The sequence below is a fragment of the Psammomys obesus genome, unplaced genomic scaffold (assembly GCF_907164565.1).
Source record: "Psammomys obesus unplaced genomic scaffold, mPsaObe1.curated_primary_1811, whole genome shotgun sequence".
Classification (NCBI taxonomy): Eukaryota; Metazoa; Chordata; class Mammalia; order Rodentia; family Muridae; genus Psammomys; species Psammomys obesus.
This window is the reverse complement of record NW_026596040.1, coordinates 17,787,850-17,805,892: the sequence shown is the minus strand read 5'-3', so window position 1 is coordinate 17,805,892 and position 18,043 is coordinate 17,787,850. Positions and strand designations below refer to the sequence as shown.

Here is an 18,043-nt window from a genome sequence, read left to right as displayed (position 1 = left end):
TCCTTCCTTCCTTCCTTCCTTCCTTCCTTCCTTCCTTCCTTCCTTCCTTCTTGTATGTTTTGGCCAGGGGAGTTTTCTCTGGGGAAGAAAAGGTGGCTCAAGGGCAAGACTGATTCTGGAAAATTCAGGATCGCTGCTAATGATTTGGACTTTTGATCCTCCTGCCTTCACCTCCCAGGTTCTGGGATTATAGGTCTAGACCACCACATCCAGTTCTATGTGGTGCCTCCTGGATGCTGTGAAGCAAGCTACGTCCTTACTCTCGAGAGCAATGCATTTTACCTGGGTTCCTGGAGAGATCTGAACTGTAATTGAGAGGATTTTTATTTTGAGGCAGTGTTTATTAAGTTGCCCAGGATGGCTTTGAACTCACTGTGTAGCCCAGGCAGATCTTGACTGTGTGATCTTCCAGCTGGTGTTACAGGCTTGTGCCATCAGGTCTGGTTGTTCTTTTCCTCTAAGGAAAAGACTCACTATTTTTATGTGTATCAGTGTTTTGCATGCATCTATGTATACTACATGTGTGCCTGGTGCTTATAGAAACCAGAAGAGTGTTGGATCCTCTGGAACTACAGTTCCAGATGGTTGTGAGCCACCATGTGGGTTCTGGGAATTGAACCTGGGTCCTCTGGAAAAACAGCTGGTCTTGTAACTGCTGAGCCAGCTCTCTAGCCTCAGGTCTGGCTGTTCTTAACGGAATTGTATTGTAGATTATGAGCCTGAAAGCACCTGGTGTTCATTAAGAACTCACTAGGAACGTACTGTCTTGTTCCTTCTTAGTACAGGAAGAACTTTCTTTATGAACTAAGGAAAGAACTAAAGGGCTGTCACAGAGCTCCCAGAACAGGCCAGCCTTCTTTCCCAGTGGTTCTGCTGGGGAAAATTTTGTTTCATTACCTCATGTCCTTGGGACAGACTTTCTTTTAACCTTGACTGTCTTGCTGAGGGCCTGTCGCATGCTTCTTGCTGGTACTGTCATGATTTCTAGGTGCCTGAGTGACCCTTTTTGTTCCCTGCAGCACAGCAATGGCCAAAGATGAGCGCGTGAACCTGCTGTCCTTCACGGGGAGCACGCAGGTGGGAAAGCAGGTGGCCCTGATGGTGCAGGAGAGGTTCGGTAAGTGCTGGCTCTGTGCCGAGCATTTGAAGCAGTATGTGATATCGGACAGGTACACTCCTTTAGTTCCAGCTCTCGAGAGGCAGAGGCAGGCGGACCTCTGTGAATTCAAGGCCAGCCTGGTCTATGTAGTGAGTTCCAGGCCAGCCAGGACTACATTGTGACCCTGTGTCTCCCCTCTGCGACCCCCCAAAAAACCCCTAACAAACCACAAACCAAACAGCAACAACAAAAAACTCAACAAAATAAACAATAAGGTCAATAAGGTTGTAGGATGCAAGGTTAACTTTTAAAAATTGTATTTCTGTGTAATTACAATGAATGACTTGAAAATGAATTCCAGATGACTTGAAAAAAATTCCAAATGACTTGAAAAAAATTCCACTTCTGGTGATAACGAAAGAATAAAACATGGACACATGAATGTTACTCTTTTGTGCAAAGTACCATTGGAAGACATTAAGATTTAAATGGAAAGACATCTTATTTTCACTTTCCTAAAAGATTTATTTATTTTTATGAGTGCTCTATCTGCATGTACAGCTGCATGCCAGAAGAGAACATCAGATCATATTATAGATGGGTGTGAGCCACCATGTAGTTGTTGGGAATTGAACTCAGTACCTCTGGAAGAACAGCCAGCGCTCTTAACCTCTGAGCCATCCCTCCCGTCCTTCATACTGTTTAGGCTTGTTAATATACCAATTCTTCCAAGGTGATCTATGGGCTCAGTGTAATTGCTATCAACATTAGCTGCCTGTTATGTGGCAAGCGACAGATTGATGCTACAAGTCCTATGGTGCAAAGGACCCCAGATATCTGAAACAATTTTGAAAAAGATCAATGATGAAGAACTCACATTGCCTTATTTTACAACTTACTACAGAATTATCGCATGAGGTTATAGGTCAATCGAGTCTGTACATTTATTGCCAGTGTTTCTGTTTTGTTCGTTTTTTTCCTCTTAGTGAAATTCCTTGGCATTTTCAGTGGGTAAGAACAGTCTCTTTTGACAGGTAGAGCTCGGACAACTAGATACCTACATGAATTTGTATGAAATTTGTCATCTTACTCTAAACCCCAAACTTAACTAAAAATGTATCGAAGACCTAAATGTAACAGCCAAGACTAAATTTTTAGAAACCTAGGAAGTAGGTCTTTGTGACCTTGGGTTGAGCACTGGTCTCTTAAATAACACCCAAGATACAAATAGTAGTAGCAGCAATATTTAAGTTAGACTTTGCGAAAAAAACTTCCTGTGCTTTACAGTATACTAGAGCAATAAAGTCAAAAGAACAGCTCACAGAAGGACACAGAATATTTTCAAGTCATTTCTCTGATAAGGAACATGTGTCTAGAATATAGAAAAAAATGTTTTTAAATGGGATATCACTACATGGCTGGGCTGGCATGGAACTTGCTTTGTAGACCAGGCTGGCCTTGAATGCATAGAGATGCGCCTGCCTCTGCTTCCTGAATACTAGGATGTGCCTAAATATAGAAACTCTTTAACCTTGGGCTGGAAAGATGGCTCAGAGTTTAAGAGCACTGTCTGCTCTTGCAGAGGTCCTGAGTTCAATTCCCAGCAACCATCTAGCATGAGATCTGGTGCCCTCTTCTGGCGTGCAGTAGTATGTGCAGACAGAACATTGTATAAATAATAAATAAATGAATCTTTAAAAAAAAAGAAGAAAAGAAACTGTTAAGGCTCAACAATGTAGTGCCAGGTTTAGACCCAGGGCCTTATCTGTATGAGATGAGTGCTCTACCACTGAGCTGCAAGATGGCTCAGTGTAGAGTTTAATTCCTGGAACCCATGTGAAAAAGCTGGTGCTTGCATCTGTCATCTCAGCACTCACATGGGGAAGAGGGAGGCAGGAGTCACCTGGAAGGGCACATACATAGCCTCATAACAGGAGATACTGCCTCAGAACGAGGGGGAAGGGAAGAGCCAACTCCGCCAAAGTTAGAGGAAAAGAGCAGATGTGGGAGGGGAAGGAGAGAAGATAACGGGGTGCATAACCCCAGTGGTGGGAAGACTGAAATCACCGCACGTTGCTCCATGATGATGACACACCAAATTTATTTATTTAATCAAACATCCATATGGAGGCTGTGATACTTGTGCGCACACACCTACACGCATGCACAAAATAAATACGATAACTGAAAAATGGGCAATAGATTTGAACAAACACCTCATGTGTGCAATAAACGGCAAAAGACATTCCGCTTCATTTGTGTCTCTTTGTGGGAGGAGAGTGCACCTTCTCACCGCCGCCTTACACAAAACAGCAGTTTGGTTTCCCTGCTGAACTAGCGTAGTAGGATTGCAAACTTGTGATGCAAGTGGCTGTCTTAAGTGATAGGCACTGTTGTTTGGGAGGGAATTGGCGCTGGGCAGTTAGAAGCAAGGTTACAGAGCGGTTAGTGGGAGTGAGCAGTAGGCCACAGGAGGTTCCCTTCTGCCAGGTATCACCTGTATCCTGGAAGGGGAAACTGTTGTCGTCTGCACAGCAGGATCTTCTGTTTTCTTCTTGGCACCCAGCATAGTGCCGTGCAGTCAGCAGTGAGCCTCATTAGGGCAGCTCTTGCCCCAGAGCTGGAGCTGGTATATTCTCAGGCTTTGCAGCCATAGCCTCCGTGCTTCCTGTCCCCTGGATGGCTCACCTGCTTCAGAGCCAAGCGGTGAGAACTTAATCTTGTGTGTCAGGCTCCCGCCACTTCAGATGAGTGATCTTAGAGGAAGCATATTCAAAAGAGTAGAACAAAACACGTATCCATAAAATTGACACAGCTTTTTATGCCGGGGAGAGTGAGACTAGCCTGACATTTAGAAAGTTCTGTGGAACATTCCTGGAACGTGAGTGAGTTGGCATTACATGTCAAGAGTCCTCCTGGTCACACACTTTGACAGTGACCCAACTAGATGACGAAAAAACTGATAACTAATATATTCAACACAGAGTGATTAAATAAATGAAATTTGGGGTGTCGTCATGATGGGATAACGTGCGGTGATTTCATTCTTCCCACAGCTGTGGTTATCCACCCCGTTATCTTCTCTTCCTCCCCTCCCACATCTGCTTTTTTCTTCCCCTAACTTTCTAACTCCTACTTTCATGCATGTCTTTTGTGTGTGAGACCCAGTGGGGGGGGGCTTTAAATTTTTTTTATTAGATTTTATTGTGATTGTGTGTGTATACATACATGCCTGTATAATGCACATGTGGAGACAAAAGGACAATTGGCAGGAGTCAGTTCTTTCCAACCATGTGGGTGTTGGGAACTGGCTGCAGGCAACTTTATTTGCTGAGCCATCTTGTCGGCCTGCAGTGAGTTTCACTAGAATTGCTTACAGGATTGAGGGTGAGGGTTTGTGTACAGTAGCACAGCCCCTTACCAGTTGCTATACGGCTGAAGAAAATCTTTCTCCTCCATCAACCATTAGCTATATCTGAGTCCTCAGGGAGTGGTGGAACCCCATGAGGGCCGCCTTTTCCATGACAGGGCGTTGACAGGCCCTATCTTATGCAGGTGTCACAGCTACTTTGAGTTAGTTGCCATAGCCACATCCTGCCCTGAAGTCACTGTTTCCACTTCTGTCCCCTTCTGTGATTTCTCCAGTGCTTGGGGGTCATGGTGGCGTTCAGTGGCTGATTCTTAGCACTTTGACCAGTTATGCATCTCTGCAGTCACTGCTGACCATCACAGAAGGAAGCTTCTCGGACCACAGGCGACAGCAGCAGCAGCTGTTTGCCTAATGCTTTGTCATTCACTTTCTCTAGAAATGAGCATGTGTGCATGGGTTCACACACACACAGTACGCATATAATTCATGTTCGCTTTCAGTGTATTTCCCAAAGTAACCATGGCACAATGTCATCATTGCCATAAATATCGTCGTTAAGTTGCTTTATTAATCAGAAAGCAAATGAAAAGATGGATGGCTCTGCTGTGAGGCAGGAATAATTGAGTAGGAATAATTGTGGAGTAGGAGTGAAGTAGGAATTAATTGTGTCTGTTTTTTGTTTTGTTTTGTTTTTTAAAGGGAGAAGCCTGTTGGAGCTTGGAGGCAACAATGCCATTATTGGTAAGGCTGCTCCGTTTCACTTTGCTTCATTTTCAGTTTGCTGCCTGCAGTGTTCTAGAATATATGGAACTTGCATAGAAACTCATCCTTTCCATGCTCTTTGCTTGGGACCTGGTTCTCATCTTTAGGAATTTTCCCTAGGAGTCAGGACATGAACTTGGCTTAAAGGAAGATGGAGCTAAGAAGAAACAGATTCATGCTGGGAAAATGTTGCGGGGGCTCTTGAATGTGGGCATGAGGCTTCTGTTGTCTCTAACACGGCATCATTTCTTCATGCTTTTTCTCTAGTTTTCTAGAAACTGACTGCATGCATTTCTAGAATATTTGATTGTTTCCTAAGTGACTTTGTAGATTTCTTTAGGTTACAGACACACAAAGTTGACCTTTAGTAGAGTACGGGGGGCTTTCCTGTTAGGAAGGGATACTTTCTTCTTTTGCTTTTTAAGATTTTGTTTTACTTTTACGTGTGTATGTGCTATGTGTAGGGGGGTTGGGCTGAATGCAGGTACCTGAGTAGCCAGAAGAAGGCATCAGGTTCCCTGGAGATAGTAGGTTGTGTGTGCTGCTTGACATGGGTGCTGGGAAGCAAATTTGGGTCCTCTTCAAGAGCAGTACGTGCTCTTACACTGCTGAGCTAATTCTGTAACTGCTATGTAGCTTTTAAAGCCACAGTTTCCTTGTTTGTAATATGGGATAATGATGCCTTCAATCTGAATGGGTTGAAGGAAGGACTTGAAGAAAGCACTGAGGTCTGATATCTAACGGCGAGGACACAGCGAATATAGAGCCTCACAAGTACAAGACCCTGATTCGGTCCCCAGAACTGAGAGGGAAAAAAAAAATGAAATAGTGAGCCAGATGTGGTGCCACATGCCTGTAATCCCAGCACTCAGTGAGGTAGTGGCAGGCGGATCTCTGTGAGTTTGAGGACAGCCTGGTCTACAAAGCGAGTCCAGGACAGCCAAGGCTACACAGAAACCCTGTCTCAAGGGGGGGGGGGGAGTCATGAAAATGGATAGGAAGTCTAGTCTAGTCAGTGTGTGAAATGCCTCTTTCCATCGTCCTGATCAGAGAATACTTAGGTTAGAAGGTTGACAGTGACAGCATAGGAGGGAACAGTAGCTGTAAGATTCTGGAGGGCACACAGAAGCAGGGATTATAAGTAATAAATTAACCTGGTAAAGGTTAATCATGTGAAGATTGCCCTTTTCTTCTGAGGGCAGAGGAAGAGGAATGGAGAAAAAAGCGGTGACAGGACCTGAATGTCTTCAGAGGAAGCTGGAACAGGCTTTGATTGCTTCCTGTAGCAGAGGGCAAGCTGTCTCACATAGGAGCAGGAAGTTCTGTGGCAGTGGGGAATGGACTGGAACAAGCAAGCTCCCAGATGGTAGCAGAGCTCATGGGCTTCCATGGAGGCAGTAGTGAGGGGTCTCCAAAACAGATGAAAGGTCCAGTTGAGCCTCAGTTTACCTTTTATCCAGGTAAAGGTCATAGACCCCTGTGCTCTGTCGTCATGTACTCTTCTCTAGAAGAAAAGTGTGCCTTTCCCCTCAGACCTGTATCTCTGCTCCACAAATCTTCAGTTTTGCGATGATTTTCTAAAGGCATTGTTTTATGCTGCTTAGAAATGCTTTGTCTGCCTAATGCACACTAACGACACCCATTTGTGCTTCTTTAAGCTTTTGAGGACGCAGACCTCAGCTTGGTTCTTCCATCAGCTCTGTTTGCTGCCGTGGGAACAGCTGGCCAAAGGTGTACCAGCGTGAGGCGGCTGGTGAGTGTGTCCCCAAACATGCCTAAGATTGTCCTCCTTCCTTCTTTGAATGCCGACGTGTGTGTGTAGCTGTGTATGCTCTGAGTGTTGTGTAGGTGCCCTCAGAGGTAAAGGGGGATATCAGGTCTCCGGGAGCTGGAGTCACAGGTGCTAGGAACCAAACTTGGGACCTTTGGAAGAGCAGCAAGAACTCTGTAGCTGCTAAGCCACCTCTCCTGCTTTCTGAACACTTCAGTGTAATGAATTCTGGCTGGAAGGAGTCAGAAGTGCTGCTAGGAAAATATATTCCTTAAATTTTGAGTGGCAAATGTGTGGTTTTCCTCCACTCCTGTAATGTTGAGAGATGCTAACCTCCTCTAAGCTGCAGTGGGCTCACAAGCAGTTTGCAGAAGCTGGACTCAGAGGTGATACCAGCTTTGAGTCAGACTCCATGGCGAACATAGGCTAAGATCAGTATCTTTTAGGGGATCAGATAAGTTAAGTTCTAAAACTTAGTTAAACAGTGGCTTTGCGTTTTTATAAACATTTCAAATATTTTAAGTTTTGGCGTCAAGTCTCAGATTTGACTGAATGTCCTATGGCTTATTGAAAAGCAAATGCTCGTTATGTCCATTCTTTCCTTAGGTGTATATATGGTTTGAGCTATTGTGGGGATGTGCACCTGGAATCCTAGGACTTGGGAGGTTGAGTTCTGAGAGTCTTTCGAGTCCAGGAGTTTGAGTCTAGCCTGGGTGGTATCTTTAACACACACACACACACACCTCTGTATAAAGAGGTGTTATTTAGCTTCAGTATGGAAGATGTGGATAGTTTATCTATATGCTAGATTGAGTTCATTTGTTTGTTTGTTTATTAACTCTTGCTATAGTAAAATACTAGAACTAAATAAGTTTTAGATATGTGACTACATTTACATTAAAAAGCTGCCATTGAATTACAGAGGGACTGTTTTGTATTGTTTTCCCTCCTTTACAATTATGAGCAGATGGTATATAAAATTGTCAGAGCAAGATGAAGAATAAGTGACAGTATAGTCTTAAAACAGTTTCTTATTATGTGTATGTATATATGTATGTATGTGCACCTCATGTGTGCTTGGTACCTACAGAGGCTAGAAGAGGATGTCCAGTCCCTAGGACTGGAGTTACACACAGTTGTGAGCTGCCATGTGGATGCTGGGAACTGAACCCAGTCTTCTGGAAGAGCAGCTTGTTCTCGTAACCACTGACCTTTCGCTCCAGTCTTTACCTTTCTTATCCTTTGTATATTGTTTCCTGAATTAAAAAAAAATTTCAGATATGATAGATTTATAATTTAACTTGCTTGCATATACATTAAATTACATGAATCATGCAAACCAAAAAAGAAACAAAGATTATTAGAAGTAATTACATCTTATAGTCTCAGCACTGGGAAGGCTTAGGTTAGAAGATTGTAAGTTTGAAGCTACCCTGGCCTACATGAAACCTTGTCTCAAACATAAGGTAATTGCATGGTAAAATATAAAATTCTATAAAAGCTAGCCATTTCTCTACCTGACCCACTTTTTAGTCTTGAAGCAAACATATATAGCTATGCTCTGTATTTAGTGTTAACTATTAAAGAATACAATTCCTAGATTGACTTGCCTGGTGACAGAAATTTATATGGAAAAAAAGTTAGAGCACTTTATCAGCCTTTCCTTGACTAGTTCTCAGAATAAGTGTTCCCTTGTTACATGGAGACTAACCCAGAGAATGGGAGATTAGGTAGTTTGGTAAGACCACCTCTGCTGTGAATATAGCATGAAGTATATTGGTGTCCTAGTCTCCTACTGCTGCCTGGAGACCTTCAAAACCTGAGGCTCAGTGTTTCTGGTGACTCAGCTGAGGTGGACCTGGCTCAACTATTGAGTCCCACGTTTACCAAGATTCACAGTTACAGTGTGGGACAGGTGTACCCAAGTCAATATATTAAATTCTGTAGTACAAAAACAGGGCCAATGGTTTGTGTAGCTTAGCAGGTCAGGTTCTTAGAAACTTGGTACAGACATGGTTTATGGTGCTTTTATTTTTGAGGGGGTTTGCTTGCTTGAGATAGGCCCTTGTGTATCCCAGGTTAGCCTCAAGCTTATTGTGTACCTGAGGATAGCCTTGAATTTCTGACCCTCTTGCCTCTACCTCTCTAATATTGGGCTTATAGGTATGTGATGCACCATGTCTGATGTATGTGTTGCCGAGGGTAAAAGCCAGGGTCTCCTGAATGCTAAGTGAACTTATCATCAACTAAGGTGCATTCCCAGCTTTGGTTCATAACTTTATTTCAACATCTATGTAGAAGGGATGATTTATGCTCATATAGTTAATATTAAAATTAGAAAATACATAATTAAAAGCACGGTCTTAGTTTGTTTTCAGAGACTACAGTATTTGAGTAGTTATTAATCAGTACTATTGAAATTATTCACTGTCTTAAGACTTATATATTCATTTTGCTGTTCCCCTGAATGTTTGATCTTCAGTTTTTGCATGAAAGCATCCATAAGGAAGTTGTAGAAAGACTGAAAAGTGCCTACTCACAGATCCGTGTTGGGAACCCCTGGGACCGTGAGTAGTTGGTTCTTTTTTTTTTTTTTTAAGAGTTACTCCCTTTGACAGCTGGTGTTACACGTATTTCTGACCTGAGTTAGAGGTGGTAGTGGTGCCCTTTTCTGAGAGATCTGTGTGGCGTTTGATGCCATGTCTTCCCAGGGTTGGGTCTTGTACTTGACATGTACTCAACATGTCGACATGTTGAAGGTTCTGCTTGGAAGGGATTCTGGTTGGATGGGGTGATGGCTGAGCGCTTTCTCTTTTTACTGCTGTTACCCTTCTCAAGTTACCATCATCCTCAGGGAAAGTGTGTAAGTGCCTGCCTCCACTGCTGCCTTCCATAGCAACCAGGTTTTTCAGATATAATCATGCCAGGCATGGTGGTTCAAGCCTTTAACTATTACTGAGAAGGAGGAAGAGGCAGAACCAGCTGATCTTGTGAGTTTGAGGCTAGCCTGGTCTACACAGTAAGTTCCATACCAGCTAGGGCTACATAGTGATATCCTATATTTTTTTTTTAAAAAAAAGGGGATGTTGGGCCTGGAATGATGGCTCAGGGTTAACAAGAGCACATACAAGCTCTTGCAGAGAACTGGAGTAATGGATTCCCAGCACCCAAATCAGGTGATTCACAACAGTCTTTTTCAGGATTTGGGGTTGAGACAATGTCTCATCGTGTAGTCCTGGCTGGCCTTGAAATCACAGAGATCTACTTGCCTCTGCATCGTAAGTGCTGGGATTAAAGACATGCACCAACATGTCCAGCTTTACAACCATCTTATAACTCCAGCTTCAGGGGTCTGAGGCCTCTGGGACTCTGCAGGCACCTATGCTCATGTCTCCAACCCCCCGCACACACACAAAGAAACATACATGTAACTAAAAATAAAAATAAGTGAAAAAATAGAATTCACCCTTCTGCTTGTGACACTGCAGTGATGACACTGTGCTTAGATTGAAAACCACATTCCTGCTGGGCATGGTGGCGCAGAGGGAAGCGGATCTCTGTGAGTTCGAGGCCACCTGTTCTACAAAGGGAGTCCAGGACAGCGCAGGCTACACACGGGGAAACCCTGTCTCAGAAACAAACAAAACAAAGAGTCAAGATTCCTTCTGAGGCATATTCCCAGGCTTTCTGATGTTGAGCCTGCCTTCCACCCTGCTTATTGTTAACTAGATTCATGCGCACTTGGCCCCTTGCTCTTGGGGCTCCCGTTTGTCCAACTTTCCATTGTTTTCAAGCATTCCAGGCTCTTTGCTGCTATTCTCTCTGCTAGAACTAATCTTTCTCCAGGACTTCCCAGGGCTGACTGCTATGTCCTTGCAGGGGCCTGGCTTTCCCTCTGGTTATTTCAGTGCTCTGGTTTCTGGCAGCTGGTCAGCGTACCATACTGGACTGCACAGTAGCCCCAGAGATTGCGATGGTCTCCAAGAGCGGGCGCACTGTCATGGACACACCGCTCTTGTGGGTTTAGAGCGTCACTTCGGTTGACAGCCATCCCTCTAATGTAGGGGCTGACAAGCACATTTGGCTTGCTATCTCTTTATGTCTACCCCACGGCCTCCTCTACTCACTTGCATATTGTGGATGGGAGCCTTTGGACTACAAAGATGGAGTTGAGCCGTTGTGCTGGAGACCGCATACTTGGTACAAAGCATGAGCTACAGAAAAAGTTACTGGTTCCTGCTCTCAACTGAGGGTATAGGAAGGAGGGCTGTCCTGTTAATTTGTAAAGTCCTAACATAATAAAATGATGTTACTGAAGGCGAAACGAAGAGCATCTCTTTTCTCTCCTCAGCAAACATTCTCTATGGACCGCTCCATACCAAACAGGCAGTGAACTTATTTCTTGAAGCCGTGGAGGAAGCGAAGAAAGAAGGAGGCACAGTGGCCTATGGGGGCAAGGTAATGAAGGCTGTGGGTGGGCAGCAACAGCCTTGTTTCTTTCTTTTGAGCACAAACGGATCACTGAGAAAAACTGGTGAAGGGTCCCAGGTGGCCGCTTGTCTTCTCCCCATCTCTGTTACAAGGGGAAACGGGTTTTGAAGAATGGTGGCAGAAAAGGCATGAGACACTGAAGAAACTCGGTCACAGTTGCTCCTGAGTTAGTCCCTAGGACTTTGGATGGCAGGGATCCTGAGGTGGTATAACCTAAGTCTGTATTCAGAGCAGTTAGAATTCATGTTTCCTGGTTATTTGAGATCAGTAAGGAAAGGAATCACAAAAATACATATGTTATTATCAGCACTTAAAAACTGCATTTTTGTTGTAATTTGAGACATGGTCTTATCATGGAACCCCGGGTGACCTGGAACTCAAATTCACTTGCCTCGCCTCTCTTGAGTGATGGGATTAAAGGCAGGTGTCATCATACCCACTGAGAACTACATTCATTTTTAGTTCTTTCAATCTATAGCCAAGGCCTTTGCTTCATGGATTTGCTGCCTTTGTTTGTGCAAAAAGCTATTAGTTATTAGATTAATAAGTTAGATAGTTTATTGCCTGTTTAGTTTCATTTAATTTTAAACTTGTGGAGACCTAATTCCTGCAAGGCAGTCTGACAGCAAACTTATCCTCCAGAGTGGAGACACATCCAGCTGGACATTGTGTGGGTGTAGATTTGTGTACTTTTTTCTTGTATTGGGCTTCCTGTAAATAATTTAACCTGACCGTTACAGAAACAGGGTCCACCCTTGTGTGAGGCTTACCTGAATTTGTGGTTCGGGCGGCCTGCTGGGGCTGGAGGCACACAGTGTAGACTGCAGGGTTGGTGTGGAGCCTGGAGGGTGAGAGTGCTTCATGAGAAAAGACAGTTGTCCACCAAGCAGAGAGGCGTGGGTTCACTTGTATGGAGACTGCTTACAGAAGTGTCCGTTTGGAGTTTTCCATAATGTATATGGATTTCCTGGGCTTGGATAACGAAGGCCAGAGACTGGTCTGGAAACACTGAAAGCTGGATGTTGGAGACCATTACCACAGGGCTGCCGGAGTTGGATTCTGGTGAAGTCTCTCTGGGTTGTGGATGAGTCCCCACATGCTGTCTGGGGAGAGGACAGGAGACACTGGTCCTACTCTGAGGACTTCATTTATTAACGACTAATAACTACCCTGAAGATCCTAGGTCCAGATGCCATCACTCTGAGCACTGGGCAGTGTTTGAATTTGGGTAGGACACTATTTAATCAGTAACACAATGGGTACAGGTTGTCTATTTAAAATAAAAATAAACATTTCAGCAGCCTGGGCTGCCAAGTAATGTTATAGTGGCACACAGCATGGTTTTCCTCTCTGAACTTTTCTTCTGTTCTCTCTCTGACCAAGAGCTAATAGGGTGTTGCATTGTAGAAGTAATTTTTCTCGTAAATGTAGGCAAGGATGCTATCCTCTGATCCCTGGAAAAGGATCCATTCTTATTTCATCTTTCCACTTTACAGGTTATGGATCACCCTGGCAATTACGTGGAGCCCACCATTGTGACTGGTCTTGCCCATGATGCACCCATTGTGCACAAGGAGACTTTTGCCCCAATTCTCTACATCTTCAAATTCAAGGTAAAAAAAAAAAAAAGAAAAGAAAAGATCCAAACCATGAAAGAAACAGAGTTAACCAGCGTTAACCCTTGGTTTCCTTCTGCGCACTAAAACCACACTTTATGAAATGAGATTTGGCCCGAGCACACCAACACCAGTAGCACTAACAGCTCCCAATTTGTGTCCTTTTAGAATGAAGAAGAGGTCTTTGCCTGGAATAATGAAGTAAAGCAGGGACTTTCGAGCAGTATCTTTACCAAGGATTTGGGCAGAATTTTCCGCTGGCTTGGGTATGATGTAGTCTGCTTTGAGCATATATAGAAGTGTGACGTGGTGAGTGGTCGTGTTCAGAGAGAGAGCCCTAGCGTCTGGGCTTTGTTCTGCTCTGTCTTTATTTTCCGTGTTGTTCTCACTGTCCCTTTCCTCACACACACAGACCTAAAGGTTCGGACTGTGGCATTGTGAACGTCAACATTCCTACCAGCGGAGCTGAGATTGGTGGTGCGTTTGGTATGTAGAGACTCGTTTTTCCTTTTTAAATGCTGCTTTTATGTTGGTTCTAGAGACTGAACCTAGGGTGTCATGTATGCTAGGCCAGGACTCTACCACTGAGCTAGAGGCTCTGCCCTCATTACTTATTTTCCAAATTGAGCCCCAAAGGAAGAGTGCTGTTCATCTTTAGAAGTTTGTCAAGAGATGGAAACAAGCCGGGAGGTGGTGGTGCATGCCTTTTCCCCAGCAAAGCACTTGGGAGTCAGAGGCAGGTGGATCTCTGAGTTTGAGGCTAGCCTGGTCTATGGAATGAGCTTCTGGACAGCCAGGACTATAAGAGAAAACCTATCTTGAAAAACGAAAGCCAAAAGTGGAGGGGGGAGGAGAGAGAGAGCGCAGAAATGGGAACATAATTTACATTCTGTAATAATCTGTGATCTAACATATATGAAAGAGGGTGTGCTCCATCTCAAGTTCTTATGGGGTCTTCATTTTCTTTTAGGTTAGATCACGGCCCTTAGCCCAAGATATATGACCTGGAAATTCACTATTTTTTTTTCTAGGCAGGAGATCCCAGACCCAGAATGGTTAAAAACCTCTACTTCCAAGCCAGGAAACAAAACATTGCACAGTGGGCTTAGGACTTGACCTAGGTGACAGAGAAGGAAGAAATGACACACACACAGAAAAGCTGAGATCTGGTGGATTTTGAAATCTGGTGGAGACACACAGCAGCAGCCTGGGAACTCAGTGCATTTATTATATGTAGGAGGTGGAGGCAGGTTAGCTAATCTCCACGGAAGGCCCTGTGGGAAGCAGTCTCAGGTTGCAGTCGAGAATGAGGGAGCAGCGGTTGAAACGTTCGGCACACACAGAGTTTAGCTAAAGGAAACTAACTGTTGGTGGGCACCTTGAACCTGGGGAAGGCCTTGTCATTGGCGTCTTTGGTATGTCTGTGCTCATGTCAACAGTATGCATTCACTCAGGACTTTATCTGCTCCTCACACTGTATGCTCAATATCTTATCTTTTCATTAGTTGAAATACTAAATCATATTCTTCACTGGGCTCCATTCTTTTTTTCTCTTAATAAGCTGTGAATTACTAAGCTGGGCACAGTGACACACACCTGTAATCCCAGCGCTTCAGGAGGCAGAGGCAGATGGATCTCTGTGAGTTTGAGGCCAGCCTGGTGTACAAAGCAAGTCCAGGACAGCCAAAGGCTACACAGAGAAGTCCTGTCTCAAAAAACCAAAAGCAAACAAAGAAAAAAAGCTGTGAGTTTGATATTTAGTGGTAGTTTTTGTTTGCTTTTTGCATGTAATAAGAATTCTTATTGGGGCCAGCAGATGGCTTAGTGGGTAAGGGTGCTTGCCATCAGGCCTGAGAGTGTGCATGGAGCCTCCACATTGTGGAAGGAATGAACGGACTCCTGAGGGTAGTTGTCTTCTGGACTCTACACTCATACTGTGGCATGAACACTTACGAACACACACACAAATCAATGTAATAAAAACACACACAAACACACACACAACAGAAAAAAGCAAGTTGGCTCTCTCTATGCTGAGGCAGAAGGATTGCCATAAATTTGAGGCTAGCCTGGACTGTGTATCAGGCCAGCAAGACCCAGCCTGAAAAAGAACAACAAAAACCCAAACAAAATACAAACTGTAGTAAAAATTAGTTGCCTCTCAGAGCTTCTCTACCTTCCTACCCACCAAACTATATGGCACACACACACACACATCAAACAAGCAGAAGACAAAAAACGCCAAAACTAAATAAAAATTCCCCAAAGCCCCAAGGAATTCACTTTGTTTTTGCTAACTACGCCTGAGAATGGGGCCTGATGTGAAGTCTGATAGATATGGGTATTGACACACTATTGATAAAAATGGATTTTCACTTTGTTATCAGCAATCACTTGCAAACAGCTTCTTGGTCAGAGACGGGCCCCTGACTTCATGTCCCCATTTTGGAGCAGGATCCCATCTGGCTTGAACCCGTAAAAGTTCTGTGTGTATTGCCACAGCCTCTTTGTTCATGTGTGCCTCAGTTCTGTTGTATTTGGAAGACACTTTGCTTGGGCTCATCCACCACGCCTGGCTCTTGCAGTCTTTCTGCTTCCTCTTCTGCGTAGACCTCTGAGCCTTGAGGAAACGGGGTTGATGACATCCCTTGATGACATCCCCGAGTGCTTCAAAGTCTCTCGCTTTCTGCACATTGTTCAGTTGTGGGTCTCTGTGTTGATTTCCTTCTTTTTTTTTATTTTTAAAGATTTATTTTCTGTCTGTGAGGGTTTGCATATATATATGAGCACCACTCACGTGCCTGTTGCCTGCAGGGCCCATAAAGAGGGCCCAAGTGCCCTGAAACTGGAGTTAGAGCTGCATGTGGATGCTGAGAACTGAACCTGGGTCCTATGCGAGGGTATCCGGTGCTCTCAACCACTGAGCCATCTCTGCAGCAGCCCCTCTTCCTTCTTCTCTTCCATTTTCTTTTGCTTTTTTTTTGGGGGGGGGATGAGGGGACCCTCCATTTCAAATATCCCAGGCTGAACTCGTTCTCCTGCCTCAGTCTCTGAGGGTGAGGGGTTATGGGCATGTTTTACTCTAGCGGTGGTCTGTGGTGATCTGATAGCTCCGGCGTTGTCTGAGAGCCCACTGGGAAAGGCAGGTGTGAGATAACTTTTCATTTCTCTAGGAGGAGAGAAGCACACTGGCGGTGGCAGGGAATCGGGCAGTGATGCCTGGAAGCAGTACATGCGAAGATCCACGTGGTAAGGTCGGGCTCCTCAAGAACCATTCGGTCTTGAGGCCCTTGGGAATGGGCTATTGTGCTCCCGTCTTCCCATTTTGTCTCTGCTCAGTTTTTTCTGCTGATGGTACTCTTCAGCTAGTCTCTTCAGCTGCCTTCTTTGTGAGCCCACATGCTACACTACAGGTTAAGCATCACCAATCCCCAAATCTGAAAAACTGCATTGGCCTGACATGACACAGCTGGTCATGTGACGAGTGGCAGTCGAAATGGAGGCATCATTAGGGATGTGCGTACAGAAGTACAGGAAAGGGGAAGGACTTCATGTTGAGACTTGGGTCCCATCTTTAAGGTGTCTTCTGTCAATGAACATATTCCCCACTCCACATTTCCAGTGAAAGCCGTTCACTCTCATTGCCCCTTCCAGCCTCCCTGCCTAGCGTCGCAGCTGACTATAAAATTTCCTTGTTGGATTCTACCCCAGAGGTGAGCTAGGGTAGGAAGGAGTGGGGCATGAGGTTACTTAGCACAAGAAGGTAGAAGGAGCCATCCTTTCCATTTCTTCTGTGGTGGAGGTCTTTTGCTTGGCGGAGCAGAGAGGAGTGTGGGGGTTTGGCCTACAAGCTTAGGGATGAGGGGGGCCCCAGCTTGGAAGTATAGCCAAGACTCTAGAGGCCAAGTCATTAGGCTGAGGAAGCCGGCTTCTGGACATGCTGTTTCAGAATTGTTTTACCTTTATTATATTCTCTTGGAGCCCATTGACTCAGGATACTTTTCCTCTCAGCAGACTAGTTTGTTAAAAGTAAAAAAACAAAACAAAAAACCACTTTAAAAATTACTATTTCTTACCAAAGTGAGAATACTTGCATTTTCCCTGATACTGCAGGACAAGTTACTGAGAAAGAATGTTACCCCACCGTGTTCTTGTGTTAGCATCAAGAGAAAAACCATGGGCAACAGCTGATAGGCATCACCCAGCAATGTGCTGCCCTCCTGTTCTCTCTTCTGAGGAATCACACTGACGTTTTCTCTACTGATGTTTGTTTGCTGTTACCATCTCATAAGTTGTTAATATAAATGGACCTCTGTAATGTTATGAAAGTATTCTATATTATGTATGCACTTCCGTTCATCCAATTCTTTTTTCTCCAGTACCATCAACTACAGCACGTCCCTTCCTCTGGCTCAAGGAATCAAGTTTCAGTGATATCGCTTCCATCAGGTGTCACTTAGCCATTCCTGCGGCTGCTCTGAAGAAGCCCAAGAAAACCTCGGTTTGCCCTGAATAAATGACCATTTTGCATACAACACTAATCTCCAGTGATCCCTGAACCCTGACTAAATCAAGATACACATTTTTTAAAAATTCAAGATTAAATATTCACAACTTAGAATCATTTAGCAAAAGATAGGTTTGCTGAGTTTTTATGTTACTAATTTTTTGCCTACAGTTAATCATTTATTAAGTTCATGTCATTATAGGAGGTTGGGGATGTGGAAAATGGGATTGAGAGGAAGAGGAGTCTTTGCAGTAGAGAGATGAACGCTGTCTTCTGAGTAGTGTTGAATATGCATGGTTCCCTCCTCTGGCAGGGGCTGAAGGGGTGAGGTACCTCTCAAATGCCTGGGACCGCAGCACACTTCTGTGTACAAGACTTGGGCTGTTCCACCTGACAGAGGGTCACTGCCGGCTGAGATGGGGGATTT

The 18,043-nt window shown here is 44.4% G+C and overlaps 1 protein-coding gene across 1 annotated transcript in view; it reads left to right on the top strand.

Moving 5' to 3' along the window:
- The window catches only part of Aldh7a1 (aldehyde dehydrogenase 7 family member A1), a 35,449-nt gene extending 17,805 nt beyond the window's left edge, over positions 1-17,644 (top strand). The window contains exons 9-18 of the mRNA XM_055622616.1: positions 1,020-1,117; positions 5,169-5,210; positions 6,890-6,984; positions 9,485-9,569; positions 11,354-11,460; positions 12,990-13,106; positions 13,278-13,375; positions 13,522-13,595; positions 16,283-16,358; positions 17,489-17,644. Of these exons, the coding sequence (XP_055478591.1) occupies positions 1,020-1,117; positions 5,169-5,210; positions 6,890-6,984; positions 9,485-9,569; positions 11,354-11,460; positions 12,990-13,106; positions 13,278-13,375; positions 13,522-13,595; positions 16,283-16,358; positions 17,489-17,543 (847 nt within the window). The 3' untranslated portion in view covers positions 17,544-17,644. The remainder of the gene's footprint in view (positions 1-1,019; positions 1,118-5,168; positions 5,211-6,889; positions 6,985-9,484; positions 9,570-11,353; positions 11,461-12,989; positions 13,107-13,277; positions 13,376-13,521; positions 13,596-16,282; positions 16,359-17,488) is intronic.
- Positions 17,645-18,043: the final 399 nt, after the last annotated feature.